This window comes from Orbicella faveolata, unplaced genomic scaffold, assembly GCF_042242905.1.
Source record: "Orbicella faveolata isolate gen_17 unplaced genomic scaffold, um_ofav_v1 contig_46, whole genome shotgun sequence".
Classification (NCBI taxonomy): domain Eukaryota; kingdom Metazoa; phylum Cnidaria; class Anthozoa; order Scleractinia; family Merulinidae; genus Orbicella; species Orbicella faveolata.
In genome coordinates, this window is record NW_028301576.1 from 15,490,129 (window position 1) to 15,509,076 (window position 18,948).

General features: G+C 39.6%; 1 protein-coding gene across 1 annotated transcript; it reads right to left on the reverse strand.

Moving 5' to 3' along the window:
• Positions 1–672: 672 nt before the first annotated feature.
• Positions 673–16,739, reverse strand: LOC110047485 (CCR4-NOT transcription complex subunit 4-like). Its single transcript, XM_020753239.2, has 23 exons — positions 16,396–16,739; positions 16,207–16,275; positions 14,856–14,921; positions 14,338–14,384; positions 13,929–14,018; positions 12,829–12,889; positions 12,508–12,594; positions 11,654–11,695; positions 11,368–11,426; positions 10,990–11,053; positions 10,596–10,663; positions 10,112–10,162; positions 9,907–9,925; positions 8,566–8,642; positions 7,916–8,085; positions 7,734–7,770; positions 7,454–7,539; positions 6,835–6,974; positions 6,208–6,277; positions 5,093–5,206; positions 4,510–4,605; positions 3,843–3,940; positions 673–3,179 (listed from the first exon to the last, which is right to left on the reverse strand). The coding sequence occupies exons 1-23, from the start codon at positions 16,414–16,416 to the stop codon at positions 2,577–2,579; spliced, it is 2,235 nt and encodes a 744-aa protein (XP_020608898.2). The 5' UTR covers positions 16,417–16,739; the 3' UTR covers positions 673–2,576.
• Between the last annotated feature and the right edge of the window lie 2,209 nt (positions 16,740–18,948).

Consider the following 18,948-nt stretch of genomic DNA (forward strand, 5'->3'; position numbering starts at 1 on the left):
CTGTTCCCCTTGGCCATCAGCCCTAGTGAGGACATGCAGCCCCCTTACCAGCAGTAGAGGAACTGCTGGTAAACAACACTAACAGGAGTGCTTGACAGGTGCTCTTGGTCAGATGGGGAATGGCAATGAACGTTACGAGCTGCAGCAGCAGCTCACTGTTCTCGAGTTTCATCTTAGTAATTCTGTGAAGAGAAAACACTTCCTGTAGTCAGCCATGCCACTCCCCAGATCCCTTATTTCTGTGAGACAGAAACATGAGCAGCTTGGAGACAATAGTTGTCAACCAACTGACCAATCCAGTTCTGGCCCTCTCTCTGCCACGCAACGCTCTCTGTCACGCGACGCTCGTTGCGTGACAGAGAGAGGGCCAGAACTGGACTAACTGACCAGTTGATTGGTCAATCGGTCAATGAATCAATCATTTGGTAAGTCAGTCAGTCAAACATTCAGCTGAAGTTTTTTCGGCATAGCCTGAATCTGGTTGCATTTGTCTCAATTTTGTAAGTGTGCCTCCAGTCCACACTTAAAGTAGCATGGCAACCTTTCTCGAACAACTTGCCAACTCTGCAATAACAGTAGTTTAAAACTTGGAACTGCAAAAGTCGTCCAGTTACAGGCACCAATGCCTGTTTGGACTGAAACAAGCCTTCTTGATGGGAAACACACTCCACCTCCAGTTCATTGTGTTTATTAATTTATAGTTTACTTTTAACAGGAGACTAAACAACAATCATTTTCTGCTTGTTCAGTGTTCGTAGACAAATTGGGCATCAAATGTACTCTAGGAAAACAGCACTTAAGAAAAGAACTGTTTTGAGTGAAGCCAGGTTATAAAAAAAATCCATGAAACTAAAAGTTCCTTTATTAATAGGAGTTTGTATCCATTATTTTACAGATATTTCACAGCTGGTTTGTTTTTGCTTGCCCTACCAGCTTTTCTTCCTTCTGTGATTTTTTTCTTTTTTTTTAACCCAAAATAAAGGGGGGGGGGGGGGTGGGGGGAACTGGGCCTTCCACTAGATCTGCCACTGGTTATGACTGGAATAATGGGATGGTCTAAAACGCAGAGTCCAAAGGCAATTTGTTTTTATCAAGAGCCTTTTGGAATACAATCATCTTACAATGTCCACTATGTTTTATGGGCAACTATAACTTGACACTTGGACATGCAACAAGCCAAGCTCTTTTACAAAAGCACCTTTTCATAGAGTTACGATCAGCTATGTCCTGTTACAAATGTACGAGAGTTTCACGTTAAATAACAAGAGCAGAAGCTTGGTACGGAGATGTGGTCTTAGAATTACATTCAATATCTATCTGAGATGACATGAAATTATGACCAGCAGCACTACTCCTCTTTACAACTAGCAAAGCATATATTATACCCGTAATATTATTAACTTATTCAATCCTAAACAGCAGTCGAACGTTCATAGGTGGTGTCAGAAATGAGGAAAGATGGCCACAATATTAGTTGGGACATTGATTAAGTGGGCAGCTTTTCAAATTGGGAACTAAAAACAGCTTGTGTAACTATGGTCATCAAACAGCTATATATACTGGCACCGCAGCCTGAGAGAAGGTTAACATTTGGGCTCCTGTGTGTAAGCAAGGAAACTGCAAGAATTTGGGTAAAAGTGAGGAACAGCTCCCCCTAAAAAACTGTCAGTTGATGGACAGACAGTTGACTGTTGGCTCACAGAGGGCTGACAGAAACCAAAGTACAGCTGCCAGAGATTTATCCAACAGATGGCTGTCTGTTGGCCAACAAAGCCCAGCGAGTTAACTGACAATTGTTGGCTGACAGGTGGATGACAGTAGACTCAGTTCTTTCAGAGAGCTATTCTTCACAGTTACCAAAAATTTGTCAGCATACAAGAAGCAGAAGTGTCTGATTATTATTACAGTTTTGCCTCTCACAAGGAAGGCAACAAGTGTGAGCTTGCTCACAAACAAAGATGTCACTGAGTCTATCATCATTCAATCTTCATTTTGTCTTTTCTTATCCTGGACACACACAGGTCAGTTTCAGTCATCTGTATTAAGAATGTCTAGTTCACTCTGTCATTGTGTGGCAGCTGAATAGTCAGGGGAACAGCCTTGATACATCATACACCTTATTCCAAAATGGCTGCCATTTTAGTGTTCTTTTGTTTACTTACAAATTAGCCCTTGCTTGTTTAAGGGGAAATATTCTTTTGAATTTCGAGTTTAAGAACGAGGCAACTAGGGCTAATTTGCAAGAAAACAAAAGAATACTTACATGGCAGCCATTTTGAAATAAGGTGTATTAGATGTCCGACTAAGCCAGTTTAGTCATCTATGAAAAATCTTCCAAAAAAACAAGCAATCAAGCATTTTAGATTTTCTCTTTGTCAGATTACATCAATACAGAGGAAAAGATAGTACATCATCACAGAGCCATAGAGGTGCTCCATCCTTTCATTTCATGCCTGGACTTTCAGCGAGACTTTGGCCTTGTTACTGTAGCCAGCCAACGGTTTTAGACCAGCCCATATTTTTTTTGGTATGCCTTCCTTAGAAGATTCCTCTGACCAAAGTATACCACTTCAAATTTAATTTAGTGTGGTGTCTTGTTGCTGCTTTCCAACAAAATGTCTGTGTTCCAGAGAACTACTTGCATTTTCCCTCCTTCTCTTGTTATAATATTGTGAAGGACCAGCCTTCTCGTGAGAAATGTCTCTGTCATGACTACCTTGAGTTTGTTTCCTTGTCGAGCCTGCTACTTCATTATGTCTACCCTTGGTGCCTGAATTTCTGCCTTGTTGCTGCGGCCAGCCAGCTGCTTCATGGTTCTGTCCATGTCTGTATTGTTGTTTAGTCTCCTGTAATTTGCCTTCAGAGTTTTTCCTTTCAGGGTTATAGTCTGATACCGAGTGCGCACATTTAGAAGGAAGAGGATCATTTACGTCAATGATAGACAATTCACTGACTCTTGTCTTGTGCTGTTCAACAAGATTTGGCAATCCCGATGATGAGTTGTTTACTCTGTGAGTTGCCTCTGCCATAGTATTTGTTTTATTATCTGTAGAAGGCTCTAAGCCCTGTGGAATTTCATCAGTTCTGTTCTCCCCCAAATTGGACAAACCACCGGAGTTAACTCTCTGTGAGGATTCTGTGTTAAATTGTACTTTTAACTTCTCTCCTGATGAGACTGCCTAGAACAAAACACACAATACTGAAACCTGGCTTACACTGAGACAAACTCCTCTACAAATTATTTCCATCATACATAAGCCACTATACCATTGGAATAACTGGAAGACACTGGTAAAATTAATCTGTCCTTTAAGTTTATTGATGGACAGCCATTAGATAGAAAAGAAATATGACGTAGTTCTTATTTTTGTCAAGACCTATTCATTTGAAAGGTCAAGTGGCCAACATACATGTAAGTGAAGTTAATGTTAAGTCTGCATACCAGCTAGGTGGCCAATCAAGCCAGAGCTTATCCCAGTTTGTGTAGTGTGAAGCGACTAGGAGTAGTTCTAGTCCCCCCCTGGATGGGATGCTAGTCCATCACAGGGTTACTCTGCAGCATTAAGTTCACCGGTACCCATTTATACACCTGGGTGGAGAGAGGCACTGTGGGAATAAAGTGTCTTGCCCTAGAACACAACACAATGGCTCGAGCCCAGACTGCTCGATCCAGAGATGAGTGCACCAACCACAAGGCCACCATGCCTCCCATCCAACATACATATAAAACCGTGCAAATTACAAGTGATGTAACTCTACGAGTCCTATCAATTTTAGTGATGTTTTATCCTCTATCTCAAAGGATTAAGCGAAGTGTGTTTATTTCAAGCAACAACTCATACCGCAGAACTGCCTAGATCTGTTGGTCTTCTTAAGGGATGCATTCCTGGGAATCCATTAGAAACAGGTCTTGTGATAGGTTTGTTCAGTTGAGGGTTGCCTGACAAAGAAGAGAAAAGAAAAAGCCATCAATTGGTAAAGCGAGGGACTCTGAGGGGAGCTGCAACTACAAAATTGTTAGGCACATCACGATTGTCCTTTTGTTACAACAGCAAGTAAGAAAGCCATTCAATTGTTTGTCACTATTTTAGGCCAACAATTTGGTACCAAGTGAAAAAGAAAGGGTGAATTGGTTGGCAAGATCTCATCAATCTACAATCCGAAACTTATCACACTTTCCGTAGCATTGAGCGACTAGGAGTATTTCTCCCCCCCTCTTTGTGGGATGGTAGTCCATTGCAGGGAAGCCCCCCCCCCCCCCCCCCCCCAGCATTAAATTCCCTGTCAGCCACGTATACACCAGGGTGGAGAGGGGCACTGTGAGAGTAAAGTGTCTTGTCCATGAACACACCACAATGATCCCAGGGCCCCAGCCAGGGCTCAAACTCAGACCACTTGTTCCAAGTCCAGCCTGCTAACCATTAAGGTTGGCTGGCTGGGCATAATTATCAAACTACAAAATGTACCTTAACCTTGGTATTCTGGTGATCTACAGTAAACGATACTGACCTGCGTCAACTGCTTTCGACCACAAAATACTGGGATCATCAATCATTGGCATCTGACCTGACAGTGATTTGCATTCAAATCCTGGAGGAGGACGAACTGTGCAGAAAGAAGTTGAAAGCAGGACTCACATCAAACTCTTATCTTCCAACCTGTTAGTAGGCAGCTACATGTATGCGTAGATTGTTTTTAATTTTATTTCAATATTGTTATAAAGGAACATGGTCTATGTTTGGTATATGGACCTGCACCTGCTCTTAATAAATCCCACTGAACACCTAAGAGTGCAAATTTGTTGGACACCTCAGAACATGAAGAAAAATAATACTACATAAAATATAATGGAAACTTTGAATATACAGATTTTGCTTCTAACCTGGAATTTAGAGATAAAAATTGCACTTGCCAAATGGGCAAGTGATTATTGGTTTGCTCTTGCTTAACACATTCACCTGCACAAGTGGGCATGACCGAATTTTTTTTACTGTCAACTATTGTATGAAAGATACAAGTACTACTTAAGGCAAAATGCCATCAGCTAAAAAAATATACAAACCAAAGAAATTGCTGTTTGGTGAATACACACCTTGGAATGAGCTTTGTGGCTGTTGTGATGAAAATGACCAGTTAGAGGAAGTTGGTTCTGTCACAAGGGATGTTGAGGGAGGCCAGGAATTTTGTGGTTGAGATAAAAGAGAATCTGGAAAACAGTGTTATCATAAAATTGAGTTTCTATCCTTTTGCTACTGCAAATGATTTGTTAATTACTGTTTTATGATCTTGAAACAGATTGGAACAAGTGCTAGCCAGTACCAAAGAAAAGTTCATGTAACTAAAGAGGAAGATTCACAGTTCACATCAGAATTCTTATTATATCAGTCTGAAAGGTAAACATACATGTAACCACATGGTTGGTGCAAAGGTAAATCAAAAAAATTTCTGATGGCATCAAGTGAAGAAAAGCATCTCTTAAAGTGCCTATGAACTGAAAATAATTGCTGCTTATTTGAAAGGCTTTTTAAAATGCAGAAGAACACTGCTCCAATAGTTCTAGAGATATTCTTTATTCAATATTTTACTGTTTTAGCTGCACAACTGATGACGTCATCACTTTGACTAATTTGCATAATACAAAAATGTCAATATCTCTTAAATGAAAAAAGATATTCCAAAAAGGAAAATGCCATTCTTCTGTATGTTGAAAAGCCTTTCAAATAAGCAGCAATTATTTTTCAGTTCATAGGCACTTTTAAAAGGATATCACCACTGACAGCATTTTGCTCCACTTCAGAGTGAATAATTAGTCAGAGACGATGGAATTCCATGCATTTCCAGGGTACAATTGTAAAATTTTTAGGAACCAAACCTCAAAAATTTTAGTGTAAATGTTTGACAATATTATGCTTTTTTGGGCAACCAAGTTACTAAGAGTCCGACTATGTGAAACACAAGCAACCTTACTGCTTTCTAAAATAACAAAATTCAAGGAGTTTTCCTGGATTTCCAGGATTGGTGCCAGCCATGCCATTTCTACCCCTGTGTGGTCAGTCAAAACCCTAACATTAGTGAGTGGAGGAAGGGGGGGGGGGGGGGGGGGGAGGCATCTGTCATACATAAAAGCTGCCTACATTTCAAGGTTCCTTGCTATAACTGCAGTACTATTGGTATTACACTCTATTTTGTTGTTCCTGACTACTGTACCTGAGAAACTTATGTTAATGTTTGGTAGAAGTGCTCTGAGTCCATCTTGCCAGTTTCTGATATCATCACCCTTAGAGAAGATCATAGTACAATACACAGTCATCCACAGGATCAAGGACAAAACCAGGTTTGTTACAAATTACTTAACCCAAGCATTATCACTAAACTGTTGGCAAGGTATGCTTACTAAATGCTGCATTTCCATGTATATTATTGTTACAAGCAAAATATTTGCTCCATGCCACGAAAAGTGAATAATTTCCCTGTTTTCAAGGACAATTTGCTAACCGACAGCTACTTTGACAACCTAGATTTTTTTAAAAAAGTATATTCGAAGATGTGATTGAATGATCATTGCAGTTATACACACAACTTAAGCAGTTGTGGAATGCCTGAAAAAATTCAGGCCTGAACAGTATTCAAACCCATGACCTCCACAATTCCACTGCTCTACCAACTGAGCTATCAAGCCAACTGGGAGCTGGTCACTTTGCGAGTTTGTTATATACCCGTAGATGGTGAAGAATACAAGTGAATATGAAAGATCATATAACTATTTGAACTAAGGAGAAAGATATGAAGACCTGAATGATCCTATTCATTTTAGGTTGCTTGGCCAGCACTTACATCTGTTGGAAATGCTGATAGAAAACTGTGTGTATGTGAAGCTGTAGAAATGTGTTGTGCTGAATCAGGTTCTGTTGTTTTCTCTTCCTCTTGCAGAAGATCTGCTAAGCCTTTACTACATTCATTCCATGGGTCAAACCCTAAATTAATAAAAAGAGAAAATGCCAAGATAAAAGTTAGTAATTCACCCTTAACTGATCTAGGAATAGATAGCAGAGAAGCATGAAGAGCAAACCAATTGAGATTTGGTACAAAGCCTGTGTCACATGGGTCGGGATCACAGACATAGAAGGCAATAGTGGATGACCTTGTATGTGTGTGTTGCCCATGGGACGTAGAGGAATAGACGATGAATTGGCACAAACATAGCTCATTGGTACCAAATTAAGTGGGTGGTAAGAGAGGCCTGTGTGTTCAATCCCTGGTGCTTGAGAATTTGTTAATTTGTTTCTAAAATAGCTTCATCACTGATTCATATTTTACTTAGAAATAATGCGATTGACCAATGAGATCAATCTTGTCTGGTACTTCTGAAAAAACTGCACACATGAGGTGACTTGCTTTAGAGATTGGTCACAGCAAAGTTGCCTTGTGTGTGCCGAATGTAAGTTACACATACCTAAATCATCCTCTCCATAAACTTTCAGATGCAAATTGGCCAGCCCCAAACCACTACAGAGATCAGCAGTAAACAAGCTGGAAGTACTGAGAAGGGACAATGAACTTCTTAGTAATTCCCTCTGATGAATAACAACACTGAAGTTGTATGCTACGTGTACAGTTGACATTCTTTTAAGTAGGAAATTAAATAAAGGAAAGTACTTTTGTTGAAAAGATGTGTTGCAAACACGTAACAAGTTCATACAAATGAAATAACAATAATATAAATGACTGCTTACTCTAATACACGTGCAGTGTTTTCTGTGTTTTCCCAACCTACAGACATGAATAAACAAAACATGTCAACATTGAAGCAATACTGAAATGCCATGAATACTACAACAAAGTGAATGAATTGGGAATATTAAATTATGGACCTGGACAGAAGATGAATAAATGTACCAAGACCTGAAAGTCTTACCTGAGTTGCTGAGTGAAGTCTGTGGGGGTTTTGTTGGTTCTTCTTGTGTCACTTTATCAGATGTGGTGTTGTCCGGCTTGGTGGCAGGAGGAAGCCAAGTATCTTCCCAGTCCTCGCTCTCTAAAACATGCTGTTGTGTATTATTCTCCTCATCCTCACTTTTGCCAGCCCTTCAACAAGCAATGATAATGCACAGTAATCAGTACGAGAAATTGATTTCTCTATACCAAGAGTTGATGCTGGACTGTTAGCCTTGGTAGACAACGTGTCAGTTACCTAGGTCCTAAATGTATACTGAAGTCCAGACTGAATGCAAGGGTTAAACAATCAGAGACCTTAAATTTATTAGACATCGATTGTCTTTTACTTGTATATTGATTTAAATTTTCTACTCTTGTTAGGAATTATAATTCAATTATACCTTTACAAACATTTATCATAGGAAATTCCTTATAGCAATTCCGTTACTAAAATAGTGATAACATGATTTCAATTGTAATTAGGAGTTTGTGTTCCCATTTAGCACCTGTGCTACAGGGAGGCTAGATTTTTCCCCAACACCAAAATAAAGTTATTATCAAATTACAATGATAATAATTGATTATGTGACCCAAGATAATGAATAGTACACAACAGTTTACCATCCGTACCAAGCCGCTCCAGAAGGTAAACCAGGTGGTGGGGTATTCTCACTGCTGCCATCATCTGGCCAATGACTATTTGAATCCTTTAAAACCAAAAAAGATGAGAAAAAATAATATTGCTAAACTGCCAGCTACATCATCTAAGTTTGTTGATAAGTTCAGACCTAGAGAGCTGACTTTTGTGGCAAGATAAACTTACTTGTTACTCTGAAATTACTGCGAGTCTTAAATATTACCATTTGTCGCCACTAAAAGTGGATTTCATACACATGTAGATGTCATGAGACCCTTTGGTGTAATTGTAAAATTTCACCCAAGGAGACTCTACCAAAAGATTATGTACTCCATAGCTGGGCTCGAAATTAACTTTTTTGTTTGGGAGCCAGCTGGCGACTAACGGAAAAATTTTGGTCACCAGATCGTAAATTTTGGTTGCCAACTTATTTTATATTAAATTACACAAGAACACAATTTTATACGTTACTTTGCATGCAAGAAAAGTCACAATTGAAGAACGAAAACAATTAGAAACAACTTGAGTAATTCTTAGTTATAAAGCTACCCTTGTTCTCAGGTGATGTGTCTCTGGTCCAAAGGTGATAGTTGTCCCCATAGTCATTTTAAATGAGGCGAAGCATGAAACGTTTTAAGTCCGTGGTTTTCATTGTGAGACAAACACGGGTCCTTGCGTATTTCTTTGAAATGCCGCTCTTTATTTTTGACTTGCTTTCTTCGACACCTTTCGCTGCCGACAAACAACGAATGAAGGATTCAAAGTTTGGATTAACCTTTTGGCTGAATCTTCATTCCCCGCAAGTAAAAACTCACGTAATTCCCTCAACTGATTGGTATCTGCTGCCATTTTCGCGGCAAATGAAAAGCACATGGTGATGAAGTGTGCCTGCAATCCCAGTTTCGGAAGAAGCCGCTGAAACAATATGGTGTGCCGTGAATGCAGTATCGACGTGTCGAAATACATTCAATTTTTTCGATTATCTTGTAATATTCAGGCATTATTTTACTGGGAATGGAAAGGTGAGTTGTATACTAGCTATCATATCCGATTGATTTCCTTATGTAAAGATTTAAAAACAAAAGTTGTGTCGTGGTTTTCTTTCGTTATTGGACAAAACGCGAGTCGCCAGTGCTCAATTTTTGGTCGCACTGGCGACCAGCGAGTCGCAATTTCGAGCGCTGCTCCATAGGAACTTTTGTGGAGCTCACACTATCCAGTTAATGCAGGCTACAATAAGGTATCATTATGTTGTACAACAGGGCTACTGCGACATTACATGAAAATGCACCCCAGGCAGCAAAGCAAAGCAGCAAAAGACATGTTAAACCTACCTTATCACTATTAAGGCCCCTACGAAAAAAACAAAACAAAAAAACCTCTGTAAGATGAGATTGGCAATCATATTATCAGCACTATTCTTATCCTGGAAATTTAAGGAACATTGCAGTTCACCAAAAACATCAAGGCACAAACCACTTTAGTTGAAAGCTAGCAGATTATCAACATCTGAAACTGAAAAAATAACCTGAAACTCACATTTTCTTTGAATAAAAAGCAATTAACTGCTGTTCATATTCTTGATGTTTTCTGAAAAGAAAAATTAAAAGGTACAGTACATTTCTTCGCTTCAAGTAAACACTGAAGGAGGTGTGTGTGTGTGAGTCAGTAACTGCACGAACACATGAGAACTGTATACATGTATGAAAATCAAGTTATGGTCTGTATAGTGTGATCCTCAGAGAGGGGAAAAAAGAAAAGAACTGTTGCTGGTGATTGACAATTCAAGAAACTTTATTGCAGGTAGTGTTTGGCAGTTGATGGTGTTGTAAGTCTGGCCCAACAAAACTAATTGGACAGTTAAGCAGTAACGTTATTGTCTCATGTAAGGTTTTTCAACAGTGATTGGTCAGCTTCAGTAAGTAAGTCAAATTAAGTTGTTGTGTTTAGGCTCTTTTACAACAATGTTGAAAACAAACGAAGCAAACAGGAGGGAAAAAAAAAGGAAAGAAGAAATACTAACCCTGCCTGCATGTCATCTTTTGTAAAGCTTCCTGCACCATCCCCTAACTCATGAAGATACATACAATCCTGCAGATCCAGAGAACAAAAGCCATCAGAACAAAAACACATCCTCAACACCACACACTATATTGAAGCTGTTTAATGTTCTGGCCTTACACATAGGATAAGGCAAATGGAATTGAAAAAGGAGAAAGAGAGAGCCCCTGCCTCCCCCTGAATTAATTCCCAAGCAGAGAGTCTGCTTGCAGCCCACTGTTGCTTACAATGTCCAGGAAACAGATTTAAGACAAATGATATTTTTCCAGAATTAACATAAACTGCATTTAACAGCTGAACTAAGGAAGCCACTGGCACTTAACAACAACCTAATGCTCAAAAATAAAATTGCTCACCGTTTTCGGACAAGGTATGTTTCTGAGAAAGTAGCTACAGTATTTTGTTGTTCCTAAAGATGCCCTGTGGGGTTAAAAACACTCAAAGTTAAAATGCAATTTGGAGGTAGAGCAAAACCATTACACTGACTGTTTTGTAAGAAGTACGAGTTTAAGAAGCTCCCTGTACTGCTTTCATGTATGTCATTAAACTTTTTTTATCCCTCGTGCTATTTTGCAGAAATAAAGTACAGACATAATGTAAATTATGCACAATGAATATTATCCTGCAATGCATGGATTTGAGGACACTGTTATGATGCACAATTAATAATAAATAAATATAATTTATATAACTAAATAGCAAAAACAAACAAAGTTCGTTTAATAATTTCTTACTTTAGTGTTCTGCCATCAAGGTGAGTATTACAAACTGCTATTATTGCTTTAATTGCATCCTGTGTATGGAAAAAGAAAACAGGTATCAAGTCTCCCAGTTGGGCAGGTCTACACTCAATCCAAAGTGACCAACACCTCCTGACCTTACCCATTTTCTGAAGCATACCTTCCCCAGCCAAACAAAAAACTGTCCAATTTTTCTGTAGCATAACTTTGCAACCCCAAACAAGAAACTGTCCAATTAACAATCGCAAAATCAACATAGTCAACCCAAAAAGTTATTCACCTCTTCTCTAACATATGTGATGTATGCACTCGCACTTGGGCCCTGAAAGAAAATCACAATTTAAGCAGGTTTTTGAAAGATGAATAAACAATAGCCTCCAATTGGCGAGAAAATATGCTAGGATATTTGTCTGCGGACATTATCTGTGCCAAGCGAACAGTTTTCCAAGAGCGTAGCTCGAGGAAAACTGTGAGCTTTGAGGAACAGATAATGTCCAAGGGCAAATATCCGAGGATATTTTCGCGCAAAATGGAGGCTATTGTGTTTATTATCCTTCAAATCTTTTTCGCAACACGCGCAGTTTTGAAAATTGGGGAATATTCTCGGATATTCCCGAGTTTTAGCTGGGGAATATTTGGTCATGTGACGTGTTTAGACCAATTGCACACGAGTGAAAATATCTGATGGATTATAAATAAAAATATATTGCTCACATGTACCCACATAAATGTGATTGCAAAGATCATCATGAAACTCACACAGCTTTCAAATTGAATAACAGTTTTCAAGGAAAATTAGTTGAACCGATTTCAGGTTTTAAGAGTTAGGGCAAGTCTGGTTTCTGTCACAGGAAACAACACAAAGAGTTGCTACTGCTCCCCTGAATGGATGGTTGTCCTTATGGCATGCGCGGTACCTATTTATACCCATGGGAGAAGAGACGCAAAGCTAGAGTAAACTGTCTTTCCCAAAAACACAACTCAATCATCAAGCTGGGGCTTGAACTTGGACAGCTGCACCAAGAGTCAGTGTACTAACTATCACACCACCCCATCTGCCAGATATGGTCTGTACACTGCCACCTCAAAGGGTTAACAGATGTCAAGCGCAATACTGGTGATGTTGTATCTCACCTGAGGACCTGCATAGTTTGTGCTATTGTTCACAACTATCTTGTGTATTTTGCCAAACTTGCTAAAGTACTCTGGTCTCTTTAGAAGCTGTGAGAGAACAGTAATTTATGTAAGTTTGGTCATTGATTCGAAGTGGTTATAAATTTGAACAAAGAAGATGAAACTTCACATGTGACCATTCATATGACAGCTATCGAGTATTATCTTCATGTGGTACTGTTTCCGCTTTACAAGATGTCCTAAAAATTAAGTCTTTAGAAGAAATGCTAGTTTGACCATACTAATACAAGGTGCTATAGTCCATGTACACATAACTCTCACCTCAGGGTCTGCTAATCTTTGAGTTAATCCCACTACAAATACCAAGTTTTTCTGTACAACTCTAAAAACAGGAGAAAATGTATACATGTGAATAATGATACACTCAGTAAAACATTTTTAAGTCCACTGATTAGCCAAAAAGCTCATCAGTTCTAGTAAATACTGGTAACTTTGTTAGAGTCCAAGAGTACTTTAAACTCATCAACAATAGATGAGGTTGGGGGTTGGTGCCTGGAAGGATGGTGGGACTGAGAGCATAGAAGCCGAGCACCAGGGTATCCCAGGCAACCCTGTGAGCGGCAACCACCATCTGGCACCGTCACACTGAATGAAAATATGGTGGAGATGAATTGATACTTACCATGAAGGGGGGGGGGGGGGGGGGGGGGGGGAGGGGAGGCAGAACAGCAAGAAAGCTAGCAAATGCGAGAACATGAGTGATTGCTCAATGTATCAAAGAAACCAGAACTGTACAAAGGTCAAGCCCTGTCACTTACCAGGCGCCCCCGCGGCAGATGTGAACTGCCATGATGAAGATCGCTGCCTGCATTGTCTTGATTTTAACTACACCTAAATTACATTTAGCCACGTCTTACTCCCTTGGATGCGATGCTAGTCCACCACAGGGTTCTCCCTCCCGGCATAAAATTTATTAGTACCCATTTATATACCAGGTGGAAAGGTACCATGAGAGCAAATCATTTGCACAACAACAAAACACAATGACCAAGACAAGATCTTAAACTTGGACCGCTTTATTTGCAGTCCTCTGCACTAAGCACTGATCATTAGACCACTGCACGTCTCTAATTATTTTCTTGTTACCATGGAACCTCCATTTAACAAACCTCTATTTAAAGAAGACCTTGGTATGACGCTCGATATTCTTCGCCCCAGTAATAGTAAAATATATGGAAAAGAACCTCAACATAACAAAACCTTGTTATAGCGAACATATTTTTCTGGTCCCTTGGCCCTTTGTTAAATCGAGGTTCCACTGTACATGTATAAAGATGCATGTGACGGCATGAACCATCAAGTGACACAACTAAAGCATTTACAAGTATATAGCCCAAATACTTTTCTTGAAAGTGTCCTACCTCACATTTGCTAAGTGTTTTCTGTTTTCAGTTACTTTCTGTTTTCTTTGGACATCTTTCTGTTTCCTTTCTTTAAGAATTCTCTGTATTCTGGCAAAAAGGGAGTTTGACATTGATCACAACAAAAGCACAAACATGTAATGTATGATCTTCATTTCCTTAGCTACAAATCTGTTTTAGAAATACTATGATATCAATGTGTTTTGCTATTGAAATTTACCAGTCTTCAAGCAAAACAATTCTTGCTTCAAGCAGTCAGTTGAGATTTTGTAAGCAAAACAATACTGCTTAATAATGTGAGACAAAATATCACTTCAACTTGTTTAGCTAATTAACTAATTAATAAAATCAGTAAGTCAGTGAGTAAGCATGTCTGCCTCTAATAAGATTACAAATAAAATGCACTTACTCATCTTGTGAAAGGGGAGTGTAAACTGCAGGATCTTCACTGTACGGCTGTAGAATTTAGGAGAAATAACTTAAACATAACTCAGGAAAACATTATACTGTCCATGTAATGTACTTCTACTTGAGAGAAATGTTCATCTACAAGTGTTGTCCCATTCTGAACGTGAAAGCTCTGCTACTTTGGGTGATACACACATGTTTAAAACTGATACATTTCTTAGTTATATAACCAACGCTTGTTTTCTACCCTTCTGTATTTTATCTTTCTTTGTGATCAATACAGTGTGAATAAAGAGTCGACTTGATTTGCAGGAATTTTGGATTTGTGTTTGCAGGCGGCATCCATAACTGCTGTCAGGCTGAGTAGAACCTCAAAGTGGTGATATGCATCATCCCGAGGGCTTGAGGAGCAAGATGGGGGTGAGGAGGGAGAAGAAGGGGGGGGGGGGGGGGGTAACATTTTTAGCTGCTCAAATCCTGTTTTATTTATTAGCATGAAACCAATCAGAGCATTAATACCTTTCTACATGCAGGACACAATCCATTTTCATCTGTTCTGATCCGATGCCAGCAAAATCTACAAATCTAAGAAAAAGATAGCAAAAATCTTTTTACTCAACACTGGAAAATTATTAAAACTACCTTATTTAGCTAAAGTAGCTCACCCAGAATAGCTTTGCTAGCTGCGAGCTACTATGGCTTGTAAACCTATTATATATTAGTAAAAGTTACTGCTACTGTTACTATAATTCATGGTTAAAATACATTGATATTTTTTCATAACCCAGCACATTTTCTATGATTTACATGTACATGTACTCAAACATTTGTGAAAAGTAAATTTTCAATCAAAGCACTTTACTAATAGTAAACTTACAGCATGCTGAAACTGCAGCAATTTAGTTCCTGCAGAGTTGCTGGTGTCCACAGAGTATTGAAACTTGATCCGGGTAACAAAGTAAAGTACACTGGCTTTTGGAAGAATATTTAACTGTTTCCCCAATGTTGCCTGATTTTTCAATGCAAGCCCATTCGGGTGTAACAGCTTGATCAGTGGGGCATTGAAAGAAAGAATCTCCCACCCTTAACGGACAGAAAGCCCCTCTAAATCAAGCCACTTTTTAGGTCAGGCTGCTATTTAGGTCAGGACACACTAGATCACAAGTTGCTTCTAGATGTCTCTGCGACAAACAGCATTGTCTGTAATTGCTTCCAAAACAAGTTGCTGCATATTCAAAACTGGTCCTTGTGTTGTGTCACAATGACTTGTCGCCTGGAGTGTCCTGACCTTTAAGGCTGGGAGTTGTTCACACAGAAGTTCACCACCTAATAGGGGAAGGACATTGACTGGCACAATAGTCGAGTGAACTCTACTCATGCTGCCTGCATTCTTCTCACACTAAAGTGCAGTTCATCATACAACAGGTGGCAGAATGATATAAACAACAGCAAAAAACTTTGCAGTACTTATTCTTGTCTCAATTAATTATTTTCTTTGCTTTCAGTTGGCAGTTTAATTACTTGCAAGTTCAGTGAAATAAACGAAATAACATTATCAACAAATAACAAAAAAAAAAGCGTATTTGAATATCTTAGACAATGAAGTGGGCGTTTTTGAAATTAAGTCTTACATGTACGCAACCCCGCTAAATAGAAACTGTTCTAGAGAAGAATAGGTAGAGCGATAGACATAGACATTACTGTATAACTAGTCTATCATAAAAATTCGATTTCATATTAACAAATCAATGAACAATTTAAATTGTGCAGTCATAAAATAGTTGTACAATACGCATCAAGTCATTGTGTACTGAAGCAATTAGCCGTCACAAGAAGTTTTTCCACGAAAACAGTTTCGACACGTATTTACCTGGTATCCACAAGTACAAGGGAAGAAATTGACGTCGTCGATTTCCAACTGCTCCATGCATAACGGGCACTACGTAATGTAATTCAATCAAACAGGGGAGAGAGCATACATAAATTGTTTAGAACTCCCGCCAACAAACGCAAGATCAACACAAAAAAAAATAACCAGTGAATCTTCAAGCATCACTACCTCTGCATCTGAAGCTTGCATAGTGATTATCAAACGCCGTGAAGCAAAACAGGTGAAGAATAAACAGGTTTTGGGAGACAGACGACGAGTTGACTTGGCGGACACAAAATTATAGACCGGGCACGAAACTTTTTAACGTAGCACCGGAAACAGTGAATGTTGGCGGAAATTACCAGCAGGTTTGATGAACAGGTCGGCCTGCGTCTTCTTGGAATTCCTAAAAGCCGGTAAATGCCCAAAGGTAAGGAAAAATGAAGCAAGCAACTCGTATTTCGCGTCTAAAATTCTCGCTCTCTTGCCCAACTTTCCTTCTAGATGTAGCTTGTCATATCGGTGTCATTTCGTACCGAGTGCGCATGAGTCACGCGCATGTGGCCAACTTGCAACCTGTCAAGATTGCAGGCTCACTTTACGAACGTCGTTAGTTTCCCGCGAAACATTTTGCGCAAGGAAATCTTTTTAGACTCGCCTTCGGCTGGGTTCATAAACTTGCAAACGGAAGAAAACAGAAGCAAAATCAAACAAACAAACAAACAAACAAAAACCAAACGCGCACAAATAATTAACCTAACAAACGGACTCATTGGCTTAAGTGTCGTAATTACCCGGCTTCTCCCCTCTTTTATTTATTTATTTATTTATTTATTTATTCATTCATTCGTTTAATGTTTTACATTTCAAGTGAGTCCTAGAGAGAGAACATCTCTTCTCCCGCCCGGGTTCATCCCGAAAAAGAACGGGTCCGGTAAAGAAGGATGAGGAACTAGAAAGCTTAAGACAATCTGAAAAAATACTGGGGAATACAAGGGGTAGAAACTCTTATTCTTCGGCCATTTCAGCTGTGGTAAAAATTAAAAAAACAAGCTGTGGTCACAAACATAACAAAACAACGCATGTTGTAGAAACCTTGATTTGAGAACTTAACGTTTCGTATGCTTCTACATACATCCTATGCAAGGACCTCATCAAGCGGGGACAGGAACCCATCACTACCCCATACCCCATATTCATGTAGTTATGCTTAAAGTCATTTTATGCTACAGAAACTGGAATAAGGTCCGTCACTGGCAACTGCTTTGGTCCGTGTACAACAGTCTAGTTTCCAGGACTCGCGGGTTCTTGGATGTTAACCTAACGGATCAACGTGTCTGTTGTTTGCACTCGATCTAACGGCGCTGAGCCGAGTAAAGCAGACTACGCTTTCGTCTTCACGCGAGAAGAAAATATGTTGAGCAATGCAAGGCGACGAGAAATTTACAAGGTAGAGTGGCTCAATCGAGAATGAGTAAATCCATCGGAGCAATGCAGCTCATGGTGGCGGAAGGTTTGCCAGTTCTTGTAAGTCATGTAGTATGCACGAAAAGTCATTCTTAAAAAAAAACAAAAAAACAAAGACTGCTGTTGTAACAAGTATTGCCAGAAGTCAATATGGTAATTCGTATAACTAGAATAACCCGTAAGCCACACATATCAATCATCATCCACTGGGAAATCGACGGGTTTTCTCATAGAGCACTTTGATTACTTCTTGTACATTAGTTGTTTTTCCTTTGTGTGTGGGAAGCAAATACTTACTCCTTCCAGAATGGATCATGTTGCAAAGAGTCCCTTCCAAGTGCACAGGAATGAGGATTTGGAGACGAGCTCTGCGTTTGTACATATAAATGCGAGGCTAGTGACTAAACATTTAGCTATCAAGTACTCAGAGATGTACTTGGTGTGGTGGAAACCTAAAAACCGGAAAGCAGGAAATTAAAGTCGTTGTGTACTAGACGGTATTACGTCCAACCTTACCATCGTACACTGCATTGTGTTGGCCACTGTATTTTCTATGGCATGGTATAAAATATTTAATACGCAACACTTTTTCGACTTGTGTCTTCTTGGTGTAAAAACACTCGCCTAAATGACTCGTGGTATATAGACTACGAGTAATCCCTCTTTCGCTTAGTCCGTCGTGCGTGACGCGAAAAAAAAAAAAAAAAAAAAAACCGCGAAAGAAAAATGGCCGTGCGACTCCTGGGGGCACGCGCGCGTCTGGCCCCCAGGATTTCTCGTGGCCATGTTTTCCTCGCCGTTTTTTTACGGTCTCGCTCGACAGACTAAGCGAAAGGGGGACTACTGGTATATACGTGGGATATTCTACGTTATACCGCGAGGAAGTGATGCATAGCTAGTATGTAAGCGTGCATGTGTCACTTTGCGATCGAAAACGTCTGATCGTGGAACAGACGTCGCGGAGCTTACGCCTTGAACAATGTGAAGAGGTGTTCAGACGCTTTTTCGCACGTGGCTATAGTATTTGTATCCCAGCCGTACGGCCTAGTAGTTGTCTTGAGCGGTTTGAGTTTTCTACGACACAACTAATCACCATGTGACTAAATCTTTAAAGGGTGGATAACACTATCTAGCTGGATCAAGCACTATCTTGTGGATAGCGCAGTTTGTTTTATCAACACTGATCCACTGGATACGTTAGTTATCCGATGGATAGCGTCATCCACTCTTTAACATAAAGAAATGGGCCTGGCGCGCCCACCGCCGAACTGTCCG